The sequence below is a fragment of the Nesoenas mayeri genome (genome assembly GCF_963082525.1).
Source record: "Nesoenas mayeri genome assembly, chromosome: 3".
In the NCBI taxonomy this organism is placed as follows: Eukaryota; Metazoa; Chordata; class Aves; order Columbiformes; family Columbidae; genus Nesoenas; species Nesoenas mayeri.
Window position 1 is genome coordinate 81,461,639 of NC_137544.1, and position 16,019 is coordinate 81,477,657.

Genomic DNA, 16,019 nt, shown 5'->3' on the forward strand with positions numbered 1-16,019 from the left:
TGTTCTGAGCCTTAAGGATTTCAAGTCACACAGTGAGGGAGAAGTGTTGAATATAATAGCCAGTAAACACTTTTAATCACTTAAGAGCACTTGTGTTGAAACATTAATGAAAAGGCTAAACTTGCCTATTAACGATATCATTTGCATTTGAACCACTAAAAAATAGTTGTCATCCAAGTGTCAGAAAACCTACAGATTAATAAAATGAATCTTTACTGATGTAATTAAGGGTGTAACAATGATCATCAGAGGTACCAAAGACCTACAGTTTTCATTAACTGTTGATGGGATTAGATGGCAAGATCCGTAGGGAGAGGAAGCATCTCCTACTGGGCCAGCTGGTTATGCATGCCAAACCTGTGGAGAAAGGCTTGTTTGTGTAAAAGTTTGTTCATTTTATAAAGTAGGTAAATATGTTATTTCTTATTCTAAATCCTGCCTTCCTTAGACCCTGATGGCTGCAACATCATTACAATTACAAGTTAGTTTGGGGCACTTGATGCTGCAGAAAATCAGATCCAGACAGTGCACATGACAATGAGTGGCTAATTCATAAAATCCAGTTGAATCTGAGCTATTCCATGACAGTGACTAAAATTTGTACTGGTAGTTCATTATAAGGCATTGTTTAAATTCCTAAAAGGATTAGATAATCATCAGATATAGTTGTTCCTACATTTTTGGAACAAATGTTTACGAAAAGACTCATTTTGATATTCAGCATAGAAAGTATAGCTCAAACCACTCTTTCTAGTTAGATTTATTTGCTTTTGCACTGTAAAAAGTCCTTATATTTAACAATAGCCTCTCTGACTTAACAAGGATCTTTCTTATAGCATACTAAACAGTCTCCCCTTGCCAGAGTGGCTTCTCCAGAGAGAGGGACATTTTCAGGGAAATTACACTAATAGCTCAGTAAAAATACATGGTGGTGTGCTCTTGTAACTGAGAACCTATTTCACAGGGTGTGCTCTTGGACGTATTTGTCTTTCTCCAGTTACAGTAGAACACATTGCATGATGAGTTTTAGAGGTTACAGCACAACTAATTACCATCTTATTTTTTCAGGTCTGGGACCTAGAAACAGGATATCAAATATATCAGATTGAAGATGCACATGGGCTGAATATTGAAGTGACCTGTGCAGCCTTTGAAAGAAAAGGGGTTTATCTTGCTACTGGGGCATGTGATGGTAAAGCAATTAAATAATTGCCATATTTTTGTTACTTTTATTTAAAATGACATACTACATGACCAGACAGAACTCTTTGTCTTGACTGTCTCAGTGACAGAAGAATTAATTCTGGCTTTCTTCCAAGGTGGGATGAAGTATGTACAGAAAGGAATGCACAGCTGTCAGTCTAGGGAAAAGTGAAGGGTGGGAGGCGGGGTGTCATGTCTTAGTTAGGTTTTATTTGATAGGTGACTAATAGAAAGGTGATTTTGGGGTGCTTGGGCTCTGGTACTTTGCTAACCTATTGCTTTCTGGAAGACTATCTTCAAAACTCTTAGTCTGAAAAGGTGTTTCCTCATAGGACTTAGGACATAGATCTGTAACTGAATGGCTGCAGATGGAGAACAGCAGTTTTTTGTATTTTATAGCATCTAAGCTCAATTTTGTAGTGTCTTCAGGCACTGAACACTAGCATATATATATATATCTACACATTTCCTGAATTTTTCATGTGTTATTTAGCCTGTGTCACTTTTAGGTAATGTGACAAGACCTTTCCAATACACAAGTACTACACTGAATTCTGCAGCAAACTTTAATAATTTTGTAATCTGTTTACGACTGAATAATTCTTCTTATATTCAAGTGTTCAAGAGTACACACTGGAAGTATCAAAATATATGACATATATGAAAACTGCCTCACATAAAGAGGAGACAGCCTTTCCCATACACCATACTGGCTAATGTTTCTTCTTTATACTTGGGAGCAGAGACTGCACCCTTTATGCATCTTAAAAGCATGACAGAAGGTGAGTGCTACTAAGTCTTACAAAAGTGAAGTCCTATGTAATAACTGCTTCACTTAATTCTGTAGCTCCCCTTCCCCACTAGCTCTGTGGGATAAGTCCAGCAACCATGTCCCTCTGCTTCTTGTGATAGCTCAGAACCTGAAGTCTTCTGCCCAGACTTGCTTGCTCTCTGATGATGTTAGTCCAGAAGCAGTGGTAAGATAGGCAGTGGTCTTTTATCCTGGGCTGCAGCACAAAACAGACATGCAAAAAGAAGAAAAACTGGTGGGGCTAGTAGTGAAGATGTTTTCTAGTAAGTTTTGTGTCCCTAAGAGTGCTTTCCTAAGAAACACTTGCATTGTTACAGCTTTTGAAAGACCAGTGACCTAGCTCTGAACCTTCAACTGGATTTTCTTTATTCTTCTCCTTTCCCGGTTTGATCAAACTCAAGTTTCTGACTTTGAAGAACAGGTTATTGTTGAAAGTTCATTCCCTTTTGTATATCTTTCTCATCCATGTGTAGGAACAGTGAAAATTTGGGAGTTCGAAAATGGGCAGGAAGTTAAAGCCTTGCCTTTGGCCCAGCACTGCAAAGATGAACATTGTCTGCTGAAGATAGTTTATCTGAAGGCTAAGAGAAGTCAACATGCGCTTCTTGTTTTGGAGAAGAGTGGGAAGATGAAAATGATTCAGGTTTTTCAAATACAGTTTTTAAAAAGTTTTCTAATTTCATTTGGTAGCTCCTAATTTTTGAGGTAAACCAGGACTTTTGCATTAATTAGTAGATAAACTTCTAGAAACTGTCAGGAACAATCCACTTTCTGCATGTCATAAAATTCATTTTCTGCCTTTCTGTGTTAATATGTTCATTAGTCCATTGCTGGTTTTCAGCATTCTGACAATTTCTTTCCTTGCATTTGCTTTTCTGTCTGTGATCAAGGTTTCAGCAGTTATAGATCCTTTAAGGCAGAGGTGTCAAACTCATTTTCACTGGGGGCAACATCAGCCTCACAGTTGCCTTCAAAGGGGAGTAGTAGGAGTAGCTACATTTATACAGTCCTAAAATTACATTCAGCCCTTTGAAGGCAACCACGAGGCTGATTTGGCCATCGGTGAAAATTAATTTGACACCCCTGATTTTAAGGTAAAAGCTTTAAAATTTTGCTGCTGTTATTATAAACAGTGTTTGCCCTGTTTATCCTGCAAAAAACCCCTTCAATATCAGAGATTTTGCTACAGGATTTTTATTTTTTTGAATAAAATTACTAGATTAAGACTGCTTAAGAACTGATAGAAGAAAAAAGACAGTAATAAGTCAGATTGATTTGCTTGGGTTGATATTAAGAATCTACTCTGTGTTCCCTTTGGTTAAAAATAACAGGATGTATTTGTAGCTCACAATAATTTCTCAGAGAAACCATGTTTCTGTAGAATTTTTTTCCTCTAATTGGAATGTTTGGCTTGGGACAAAGTACTTTAAATCTTCTATGTGCAAGGAAACAAAGGTTGTGAGGAGAAGAAATAAGTTTTACTAGCCAGATAATACATATAGGGGAAAAAAAAAAAACATACAAGCTCTCATCTTGGTAAATAATTTATTACTTTTGAGCCTCCTGATAATAAAAAGCCGTTTTATACAGACTTTGCTTTTGATATTCAGATTTTTCAGAAGTACTACATCACACCAGTAGTCCCCCAGTGTTATTATTGTAATTGTTTAATCATTCATGTAATGTAAACGTATCCCTTGACAAATAGGTTGGTGAGAAGTTGAATCTCCTCCAGCTCTTTAGGAATCTAACATTAATACTATTTCACATCATTGCAAAACTACTTTTTATACAAATGCTTCAGTGATAATGAGAAATACAGGTTGTTATTATTAGCTTTTTAAGAGGCTCTGAATATAGTAGTTAGCAAGATGAAATTGAATAACACCCCAAAACCAGTTCATTCTTTGCAGGAATGCACTATAGATCTCTCAATTTTTAGTCCTTTCCCCAAGGTATTTCTTGTTTGCTACACTTAATATCATAAGATTTACCAAAATGTAACTCCCAGTAGCCTCTAGGCATGATGGGGAGGAATCAATGACTCAGGGCCATGACTGAATTGTGGCTTCTTCTCACACAATTGGAACAACCACCAGTTTTGCTGGTATGATAGATATGAACTGGAGACTAGCAATGTTGATGAAATAAGCAGCTATAACTACAGAGACAGCTTACTTTAAGGGAGTAGCTAAACTGAATGAAATCAAAAGCTCTGAACTCCACAGCTGGGCAGCTTCTAATATAAGAGCAGATAATTTGAAATGAGCTGGAATATCTCTGGCTGGCACTTCAGTTTGCAGTGTAGGCATATGCTAGGTGATACTTGTAGTCGTTTTTGTAGTTTGGCACAGAAAACAGCCTTTTAACACATGCTTCCTGATAATTATCTTGTGAATGGAGAAATTCTTTCCTTCCTCTTTCATTAAGTCAGTTATTTCACTAGGGTAACTCAGTTCAAACACATCTATATGTAACATGGATGCTTCCTGAGGCAATGTTGTTTCCACGACGGAATCCAGTTGTGTCTCTGTCACTGAAAAATGACACCTTACAAACACATTTTTTTCCGGATATTGAGCTGCCATCTGATACCAGTTCTCTGAGGAATGATACAGAGGTAAGAAACTCTTCAAAGTTCCACATCATTTACAGAATATTGGAAAAGGAAATATTTACACTGCCCTCAAGGATTTCATGTTTTAGCAACAGGATAAGAACCAAACAAGTATTCCAAACTTTTCACTACACTGAAGGTCTAAAATCACCTGAGAAAGTGATTGTTTCTAAGGGCTATATCTGCCTAATTATCCATTTCATAGTTGTCGCTGCAGTTGCTCTGTACATGTGCTTCACATTGCTGTACAAAACAGTAAGTTGAGGTTCTTGTATAAAGTCTTCTAGAAATGAAATGCCATTCATTACTATAGCTAGACTGACCTTCAGTAATACTGGCACATAAAGATTAAGTTGGGTGTTAAAGTAATTTAATTTTCTCTTCTTATTCCTTTGGTAAAATTAGATGTCATATTTATGTTTCAATTGTTGACCAATTTAAATTGACTAATTCAGAAGACTTACATTTTGTTTTGTATAATTTCACTAACTCCGTAACAGGTCTGGATGATGTTTATGGAAAGGTCATTATATTTCTGTTCAGTGACTTACTCCTTACACCTGACTAGAATGTCTCCATAGATGCCTACGTCTGATGAATCTTCAGTTCTTACAGCTGTTTTTACATGGTCTAATTGCAACTGTGCTGTAGATAACAGGTTAGGTCAGCAGATGGAAGTCCCTGTCCTCTGCAGCAGGGAGTCTCCCAACTCTGTCACTCTGCATCCTTCTGGTGTTTCTGTGTAGCTCAAATACAATAGTATTATACCATTCAATATGCAGTTGTTGTAGGCACTGTCAATTTAGGCATCTTGTTAAAATGACAGTTAAAACATTTCACTCTCTAGTGTCCACATTGCTCTTACTCATTTTTTTTTAATGTTCTTTGTAGCATTTTGTACCTTCTGTGGAAAAGAAGTGTTTTGATGTTTTAAAAGAAGGAGGATACAGTTTGATAGCTACAGGAAGTGAAAATGGTGCAATAATTTTGTGGGATTTTGATTCTGCCTTTGTGAGATGCATGTAAGTATTGCTTTCATGGAGGCATTTTGTTCTCCACTATTTCATACAAACTTTTCAAATGGCATAGTGGAAATTCTAAGATACCCAATGGTAAAGGGTGATGGACAAGCAGGAGTTAAAGTAGCAATTTATGTGGAGTCCCCTACCTCGTACTTCAAATTACTTTGCTAGCTAGTCCTAACATTGCAGATAGGAGAGGTGATCAAGAGAGGGAGTCATTTGGGGAAGGGATGATGTAATTAAGAATAGTGTTTTAAAATAACTGAGCACTGCCACTGACGGAAACTCCCACTGTGTGAGTCACTCTGACATTGTCTCAAGGCTGCTACTGAGCTTTAGAAACATTCTTATTTTGGAAGTTTTGTGTTTGGGAGGACACCTGGAAATAATGCAGCTTCACATGATAATGGCAGAAGTTCAACATTATCAGCATCAGTATCATTGTCTATACCTAGAAGATTACAAGTCACATTCAACAGGGAGAAATCTGAAGTCATTTGGGAGGCTTGGGAATAAAAATCTTTTACAGAAAGTGACAAAATGTGAGCATAGGGTGATTCCAGATACTCTCATGCAGATTAAGCTGATACATCAGGAAAGTGAACAATGACAACATCTGGTTAGACTAAGGGTGGCACCAAAGCAGTATTTCTGTGTTGGTGATGGAATACATAGCCTTTTAAGACCATACAAAGTTATTATTTAACTATGCTACCCAATAGTTTTACATCATCCTTCATGTGTAAAATTAGCATGTTTATGACAAAGTGAGCTGAGTTTTTCTATACCATTGGAAATAATCAAAACTTACCCGCAATTCTGCTCTGTCTCTTCCTTTGCTTTTGCCTCCCCATATATGAGGGAGCCAATTCATGCGGATGCATGGAAGACAGGAAAATAAATGCTTTTTGAGTATTTTACCCAGAGTTCACATGACTGATTTGAATGCCAGGAACAAGGTACTTTTCCAGCATTAACTTAGCTAGTTAATGTCAATATAAGTTACTTTACTTCTCTCTTAAATACTAATTCTCAAGGAAATACTTGGCTGAATGAAATGTTCTTCATTCCATCAGGTCCCTGTTTTTCCTGGCAGAGGCACATTCTGTACCTGCTGTTCAGTGACATTAATCCATCATAACTGATCAACTGATTCTGAAAAACTGTGTCTGAAACTTTTAGGTGACATGCATTCTGCAAAATAAAATGCTTGAGTTTTTAGGTTACAAATAAAGTCTGCAAATTTTTCTGGGAACAATACGCAACGTATGTGATTCATCCTGTACAAATATCTTTATTTTCAGGTTTAAAATGAATGAAGACAGACAGAATTCAGTTCCTCAAGCATCTGGAGTCAATGCCATATTATTCCTTGTACGCAGTGCTTTCTTTCCCAGGTAACTGGGTGCATTTTATCTTCCCTCAAGACAGGCACAGTCATTTGGTATTTTGCTGGAGTAAACTGATGTAATGTTTGTCCAAGACAGCTGATTTTAGTCGATATTTTATTGCATTTAATTAATTCAAGTTCAAGCACTTAATTAGTTTTCCTATCCTTACACTTCTGTAATGCTTATCAATCCAGATTATATGTTCTTTTTTTACCACTCCACTAAGCTATCATTTTGTCCTCTAAATGATCTCCTAAGTTTCAGTTCTGTTGAAGAATTCAGCAAAAGTCAGCTTTTATCAAGTATCCATTTTCCTGTGTAGTGTACCTTCTTTGATTCTTATCTCAGTGAGATAACTCTGTGTGACAGCAGGTTTTTTCTTTATTTTTAAACCTGATATAATCCTCAAGCTATAAGATATTCTCAGCAAAGAGAGCAAGAGGCAAGCTCATTGTGTGAAGCCTCAAGTTTCATCTTAAGCTAGAAGATGGCATTGTTTGGTAGTGTTGGATGGAGAACAGAATTTTCGCCAAATATGCTCATTTTGAGAGAAAGGCTTTGCACCTGTACATAACTTCAGAAGTGCTTGACTTCCAATGGATATGCCAAGGCAATGGTAGCCAGAATGACTCTGTATGGTTTAAATACTTATGCAGCTTTAAGATCTTAAGCATTTAGGCAGGTTTTTTGCTCTCCTGAATCATAAAGTTAGTTTATGGTCTTACGTTGCTTTAAAACCTTCAAGTAGCTTATATATTTACTACACCTGTAAATGTACCAGTGCCACATAACTGAGCATAAATTTGCTTTTTGACATCGCAGCTTAATGATTACTTTAAGAAACTCTAACTAAATTAGAAATGTGGTGATTACAATTCACAAATAGAATTTTTTTATAAATCAAGAAAAGTTCTGATTATGCTTAATCAGAAGGATTCTACAATGACTTTGAATCGTGGAGGCTTAGGATTTTTTGTATGTACTGAGGAGGTACCTGGATGAATTTGACTGTGATCATATACATGCACACAATGTTCCAGAATGCTGTCAAGTTTGTAAAATCAAGCACTGAAAAACTACAAAGTCACAGCCACTTGTCCAAATTTAAGTGGGCTATCCCATCTGTATTCTTCCTATATGGCTTTTACATTACCCCAGTTATCAATATACTCTTGTCAAAAACACAACAGCTTTGACATTGGTATAATTTATGTGGCGAGAACTTCTCATTAGCTCAGTCAGAACTTTTCTTGACTCAGAAACACAAACATTGAAGACCACATCCAAATTTTTTTCCTGAATTTCTTCCACTCAGTTTTTCCTGAGTTTTTTCCACAGAATCCCATTTCTGAGAATTTTCTTTACAGATTGAAAACAAATTTCCATAATTAGTTGAAAACTACTTGCAGAGCAAAGTACCATGTAAAATGAAAGGGAACAAGCTATTGGCATGCACTGAATTTTTCCCCTTCACTTCTTGAGAATGAACACCAGTGTTAAATTGCATTTACTGTGGATTTAATTTGCTCAAAACTCCCGACAGGAGAGGTTGGCTATGTAATATGCAAATATGGCCTAGTTATTGGATAAATTTCTAAAGCACCAACCACCCTTTGTCTAACCAATCTAATCAATTCAGGCACTATTTTATTATGCTTTATTACACTGGATTATGTTGATTTCCAGATAGCAAACAGTATCTTCAAGAATGTGAGTGATCTTCAATAATTTCTTTCACACAGGAGAAGTAGTTCCCTGCTCTCTCTTACTGCTACTGGGAGGCGCGGTATCAGCATTGTTTCGGAGCACAGGGGCAGTTCTTTGAGCCAACGTCGGGTAGGTATAGTGGCTTCATCAGTTTGGTAGCATTCAAAATACATTTCTATTTTCATTTTAGTTTTGGTTTTAGAATCCTGTTGCTTACTAAATTCCCTCCATAAAGCCATGCACAAAGCTAAATATCAAGAATTACAGAGAAATGAACCTTTTTCACCTAAGCTGAATAAGGGGGGGAGTTAAGAATACATTCTGCCAAGCAGCTGGCTCTGTGATACATGGAATAGCTGACTATCAAAGTGTATGCCAGATGCTCATCACTAACAATTCTGACCTTCAAATAGGGATGTAGAAGAACTCAAAGGGGAACATAAAACAAACAAATTATGAAGTACTTAAATAAAAGTAGAACCACATCTGTATTGCAGCCACACTTTCTTGGATACATTATTTCAAATAACAGTATGGTTTGTTTGGTTTTTTTTAATTTACCATCAAGATGCCAATGTCTCAATCTGTATTTTTGCTAAGGATGGGATTATGATTGTTGTGACACTTTTTGTCCTTTTATATGAGAAGATCATGCCATATCTGCAGAGCAACAAATAGCAAGTGGGCAAAAACAGTAAAATCCCACTACCTCTTAGATTCTTTACAGCATATTGTTTCAGCAGAGCATGGAGCTTTCATAGATTCCCAAGTAGGCACAGGCCTGTCATCCACAAAATAAAGTATACAATATCTTGTGCTATGTAGTTATTAAAATAACGAAATGGACACTCATTTTCAGCTATTAAAAAGATCTTCAGAAGCCAAACACATCAAGCCTTATAGATCAATAGGTAGGATGAGATTGAAGTGGCTTGTCCTCTTCTAAAACACATCAAACACTCATGGCTGAATAGTTTTTCCTGCCTTATTTGACTTGACAATTTTTGAGACCAGTATACCTATTACTGTCAGCCTTGGGGATCCTCAGAAGCCTATATAGAATTATAGAATAGTTTGGGTTGGAAGGGACCTTCAAAGCGCATCTAGTCCAAACCCCCCACAATGAGCAGGAGCATCTTCAACTACATCAGGTTGCTCAGAGCCCCATCCAGCCTGGCCTTGAATGTCTCGAGGGACGGGGCATCTACCACCTTCCTGGACAAATAGAGTAAGGCACAAATGACAGACTGACAATTCTCATACTGAAGATGCAGACGTGTAAATGTTATTGCTATTTATGCACTTTGTTCATCTTTGCTCAAGACAATAACAAGGCTACATGCATGTTCTGAATTAAACTCTCCAAGTGAGAGATCTAGGTTATATTCACATGACTGTAAGTGATTGACTTTGCTTTTCCTAAGAAATTAATGCCATTCAGTCAAATTTACCTTTAGCATACTTCTAAATTCCTATCAATTTCATTTGTGATTTGTTTATCTGTGACTTCAAATATCTTCTGATTAAATGTTTCTTGTTTTCACTCAGTGCTGCCCCAGATTGAATGGAAATTGGTGGAATATCTGAATCCTTCAATTACAAAAACAAGTTCTTAAAGTAATTTCAGTTGGAGAACTGTTCTGTAGTTACACCCAAGTTCCATTATCTAATTCTGTTACATTTTATTCCTTACTTTTAGAAAAATGCAAAACATGATGAAATAGCAACAGGTATGGAAATATGTTTTTCATTCTCTTTGCTGTTGATCCATGACTTCTGCCCAGATAATATAGCAAATGAGTTTTTCAGTTTGTCTGGCAAACTGTGTTTAAAATAATTTGGATACCGTTGGTATGTGGATGACACACCCCAATGTCTCTTGTTCCCTCCTGATTTGCAGTTATTTCCCAAAATCCAGGCCAGGATGCAGGACATTCAATGACTCAACAGCTGTTTATTTTTCTTCTAAATAGACATGATTCTGAAAACCTTGCAGAATTTGGGAATGCGAACTATATGTCCTTCTCTTCCACATAAATATTCAAGCAATGAATTATTGAAATGGTATAGCAAGGGCCAACTTGAGTCAAGTATAAGTGAACAGCCTCACAGACAAAATCTTCAAAAGCAGATTAAATTTTAGAAGGAAAAATCTTCCCTGAAGTATATACTCTTAAAACAAGACAAACAAGAGAGAGCCAAGCACTTAAGAGTTAAAGCTGTGCAAATGAATTCAGTGAATTTGCAAGAAGCAAATCCTCTAGATTCTTCTGAATCCTTCAGACATCCTCTGCTGGGAGGCAGACTTTCCCAATAACAAGAAATTTCATCATCTGAAATGTGGATTTAAGCTGGATTTATTTTGCAAGGAAAACATGCCCTGAAACCAGACTATCCCTAAGCCTTATAGCTGCCCAATAAAATAGACATTCCTACATCCACTGAATGTCCATTTCACTGAGGACCTTCATGGGAACCCCCAGCATCTCCAGCTCTGGGGAAGTCACAGCAAGAACTCCAAAAAGGTTCTCTGTGACCACCACTTTGCATTTAGCATATTTTGAACTGGAGAAGTAAGTATAGAAATCTATGATTCCAGAATTACTTCGCTTCATTGCCAAATTTATAGTGATCTCTAGACGCCTCATGCAGAGGCTGCAGGATGGCCTGATGACATCTGTCCCTCACTCCTTTTCTGCTCTCACCAGTGCTTGCGGTTTCTGTAAAATTTGTTGCTATGCTCTAAATAAGCTTGCCCCCCATCATAGAGCAATGTTCTGGCTGGTTTAGATAAGATCATGAAGATTTTTCTTATTTATTTTCAATTGTCTTTTACCCATATCTGTATTGTTTTCAGAGTCATGCCATCTTGACGATGGAGTTTATTTTCAAATTTACTTTTTTTATTTTCTAGTGTTACATAATTTCTGTGCATTCAAAAGCAGTACTAAAAATAGTTAACAAAACGTCTGATCATTTGTGTTCCAAAGCAGAAATCACAACGGAGATGAATGCACCGTTAACCGAAGCGGTAGAAGAACACTCACCAATCCTGGCTTCTGCTCATGACAATGGCTCTATCTGTCTATGGAGTATTCAGGTAGTTATCTGAATGTCTTTGGAATAGGACCGGACCATTGAGAAGATAATTCTACTAATCTTTGGAAACATGCTTTTTAACTAGCAATTACAGCAGTGGATATTTTACTGTTTTTTGTTGTTGTTGTTGTTGTTGTTCATTGTTTCTTCCACGGACACAAAATAGTTGTGCTTCAATAATTGCAGCAGGGAGTAACAGCAAGTGGAAAATGAAGAAACATGATTTGAAATCATTGCAACCAAAACTGACTGTAAAGTTCTGTGACAGTCCAGAAGTCGAGTTTTCACCCACAACATTTACCTTCTAAGAAGGGATGATAGGCAAGGCAGAGTGTCCTACTGTAAGAAGAGGAGAAATATGTCTGGAACATTGCACAAGCCAGCTAGCACTAGTAGTGTTACAAATCAGGAGAGAATAGTATCCTAACACACATTGTCTACAGCTATAATCACCTTGTAAAGCCAGTCATACAACAGCATGCCAATGGCTTAGTTGTCGTATCACCTCAGGTCTACAAGGCTCTATTCCAGAAAATATGTTACAAGATGCAAAGCATTATACATACAGCAAGAAGGGGAGTACTGTGATATGATTGGGTAATATTGGTCATTTTGGCAGACAGTGACCACAATATGTCAGCCATGTCAGGCTGTAACTGGAATGCCAGCAAAGGCAAGTCACAGAGAGGATTTTTCAGAAAGATGGTGAGGTAGCTTTGCAGATGTTTTATGCAAAAATAGAATATGATGGTAAATATCCCCAAGTGCAGTAGATGTGGGCTTTATTGGGTTTTATTGTCTTCATAGTCAATATATTATTGTGCTTAGATTCCCATAGGAATCCCCAAGTTCAGTTGACAGTGATGTCATCACTGGCATGATTGTCATCATCACTACATGGATTTGTCCTCCTTATCAGCAAGACATTCTCCTCCACATCCTCCCAAACCTGAAGATGCAGTAAGGGAGAAAGTGCACTGGTACTTACTTGAAAAATATAACAAGTTGGTGAAGAAGGTATCATGGGCCCATTCGCAGCAAGAAACAAATTTCAGGAGCAAACAAGATGCATACTGATGATATTTCATAGCACATGAGAGTTAGATGGTGAAGTAGAGGTGGGTACAACTAAACTGAATTGCCTGAAGAGTGAACTAGCTTGTTCTTTTGATGTAGAAGAGACAGCAATCCAGAAAAATACACCTCGGCTACCTTGGTCATTCAGTAGATTAGGAACCTACCTTTTTAGCAGCTTTCTGAAAAGAGCTGAATAATGCTGAATAGATCAAATCAATGGCACAGCTTCTGATGCACTGATTATTATTTTTTTCATGTAGATATCATAAAGAGGAATGTGTAATTATTTATTTATTTATCTATGTATTGATTTTAGGGAAAGTTAGTGAATGAAATTTTGCCATTTTCAAAATATCCTTCAGTTCCTCTGACAGCGCTCTGTACTGACATCTCCACTAAAATGCTCCTGGCAGGCAGTAAGGGTGAGTAAACATGTTAGTCATTCTGTTCAGGACAGTCCATAGGACCACAAAATATCATGCTGTAAATGTGCCAGAAATGTGGAAATGAAAGTCCAAATGCATGAAAGGATGGTAGATTAAAGTTTAGTGTTAATAACACTATCAGTAGAATTGTTTTCATAAAAGACATGACAATTTTCTTCATTCACGAGCACTACGTATAGTTTCCATTGGAGTTACTGTATTAATACAAAGGGCAAAGATTACTGCTAAGAACAAGGAAAAAAAAAATCACATCTGTGGTAATAAGACTAAATAAAAGACTGCAGCTGTGACTGTATCAAGAGCCAGGATTCAGACACTGATATGGAGTACATAGTAATAGCTTCAGCAGTATGCTGCTATATAAAGAAAGGAAGCACTTGTGGTCTGTGCTAGCAGCTCATTATTAGGCTTATAATTTCACACCAAATCTGGCTTTCATTTGGCAGAAAATCCAAGAGTTTATCTGCTGTCTGATTCTCCTCCAAACCTTTCGAATCACTCTGGCAATTTTCCTTCTGCCTCTGTCATATGAGATATTTGTCCTTTAATGTGTCACTTTTATTCTAAAATACCTATCAGAACTGTTTCCTGCCAGCTTCCTGCTCTTATGCTGTCAGAAGTTGGATGGACCAAGCTGGTTTTTTTCTATTTTTTTCAAACTGAGCAGTAGATTGACATTGATGCTGAAAATGAAGAGCAGTTTCCACTCCCCATTGACTAAAGGGAGACTAAATGAGTTCAGGAAGGCAGCATGCACTGAACAGGATTTTAATTACTTGTGGAAAAGAATCCACCCTATTATCTATTCATCTGGCACTTTCCCTTTGTCCTTTTGTGTTTGTGCCACTGTCTATTTGCTTTTCATGCTTTCTGCACCCTTCTTTTTATCTGCAGTGCTACTATCAATTTATTGTTCCCATTACAGCTTTTTCCTTGTTAGGAAAAGGTCAACTTCTCTGTCAGCCTCCTTGCTTTCTTGCAAGTGTACAGTCCTAGAAACCAGATGTGACCAGTATGATATGTGGAATTAGACAAAAGATTCCTCTGTCTAATAGTAGAAAAGTGACATAAGAGACAACTTCAACAAGAAAGAGGATCCTAGGCAGGAAAGTGGGCAGCTGTGGGTCATAAGGAAAATGGTTCTTTGATTCTAGCTTCACCTGAGTCAACTAAATGGTTGTAAAACATTAAGCTTTCATTATGTATGCAATTAATCAAACTTTGTCCGTTTTGCCAGGATTGAAAAACAGTTTCATCCCCAGGAAGTTCTAATATCTAGTTTGTGCAACAGATAACTGTCTTGACAAGATTACTCTTATTTTATACCCATATCACTTAAAGAAAAAACTTTCTTTCCATTTCAAAACTATCCAGTTAATGACACATTGCTCACAAAGAGTATAGATATTTCTTTGCATGTTAACAAATAGTCCATTATTTTCTACTCTGTGCTTGACAATGAGATAGTGACATTCACCTTAAAATAATTTTCACTGGCCTATAATCTCTGCTTCATCCTGCCCAGTGTTTACCAAGAGCATATGGCAGCAATGAGTGAATGTGTAGCACTAATGAAATTTATTGATGTTTTGCTTTTTCCTTTCTTAAACAGAAGGACATATTATGTGCTGGAGTATTGAATCATTCTTAGAAGATCCACAAAATCCTAAAAATGTAAGGCAAAATCTGACAGATTTTCTTAACTTGAACAGTACACCAAGATAAGACAAACAGAAAAAATCATTCAGAGTTCTGTGGGGACTAAAAGTGCTTACTTCACATAAAGGTCATGTCTTTTGCTTGAAGTAATAACTTGATGCTGTGAAAATCAAGAAAAACATAAGTAAGATGCTGTTAGCATTACTCCATTGTGTTCACAGAGGCTATGTTAAGAATGGAGTTTTCCGTGTCCCGGAGTGGTGTTTCTATCATATGCCATTTGCAGGCTGTTTCATGGAGGGATTACTTTTTCACCTCTTTTAATTTTCAGAAAGCCATGCTAATAGATCCATTAAGCAACTGTGGTGTCACACAGAACTGCCTGAAATACGGTTATGTTTCTTCTTTTCTCTCAGCAAATAAAGGAGGAGCTTTGCTGGAGGGCACACCCTACTGAAGTGGTTGACTTATTTCATGAAGAGGAGAAAAATGTGGTGGTGACAGCATCTATTGATGGTTCAGTCAGGTACAAAAATACCTAATGCATCTTACTGCTATAACGAATCAGTTGAACTGTGTCCAAAGTTCCTCTTCTTACTAGACTTGTATACAGGCTAGAACTATAATAAAATACAATATTGGGTGCCTTTTCTCTTCTGCACTTGAAATAATGAATTTTTTAATGTAAGGCTTCCAGTTTTCTCAGGAAGTCAGACCTTTTGCACATTCTTATTTTCTTTCAGCAAGGTGACCTTGAATGCTTAGGCAAAGGTCCTGATGTTTTGGAAATGACCTCCTGTTCTAATCCTATTTTAGCTTTCAATATTTGTTAAATTGACATGGATCCTAAGCATTGCATCTAACCAATGCTTATGTAATTAAACTATTGCAGTCTGAATATGCTTTATAGGCAACTGTAATTCCTTCTTGGCTAACAACTACTTTTGAAGGAGGTTCTGTTGGATTTTTGGGAGTATCAATGAGGAA

At 37.0% G+C, this 16,019-nt stretch overlaps 1 protein-coding gene across 1 annotated transcript in view; it reads left to right on the forward strand.

Moving 5' to 3' along the window:
* WDR64 (WD repeat domain 64) overlaps positions 1-16,019 on the forward strand; it is a gene marked incomplete at both ends in the record, with an annotated part of 61,814 nt that overhangs the window by 36,787 nt on the left and 9,008 nt on the right. The window contains 10 exons of the mRNA XM_080341453.1: positions 1,069-1,192; positions 2,488-2,657; positions 4,461-4,634; positions 5,523-5,653; positions 6,958-7,050; positions 8,787-8,880; positions 11,666-11,851; positions 13,244-13,349; positions 14,986-15,047; positions 15,449-15,558. Coding sequence (XP_080197579.1) covers positions 1,069-1,192; positions 2,488-2,657; positions 4,461-4,634; positions 5,523-5,653; positions 6,958-7,050; positions 8,787-8,880; positions 11,666-11,851; positions 13,244-13,349; positions 14,986-15,047; positions 15,449-15,558 — 1,250 coding nt within the window. The remainder of the gene's footprint in view (positions 1-1,068; positions 1,193-2,487; positions 2,658-4,460; positions 4,635-5,522; positions 5,654-6,957; positions 7,051-8,786; positions 8,881-11,665; positions 11,852-13,243; positions 13,350-14,985; positions 15,048-15,448; positions 15,559-16,019) is intronic.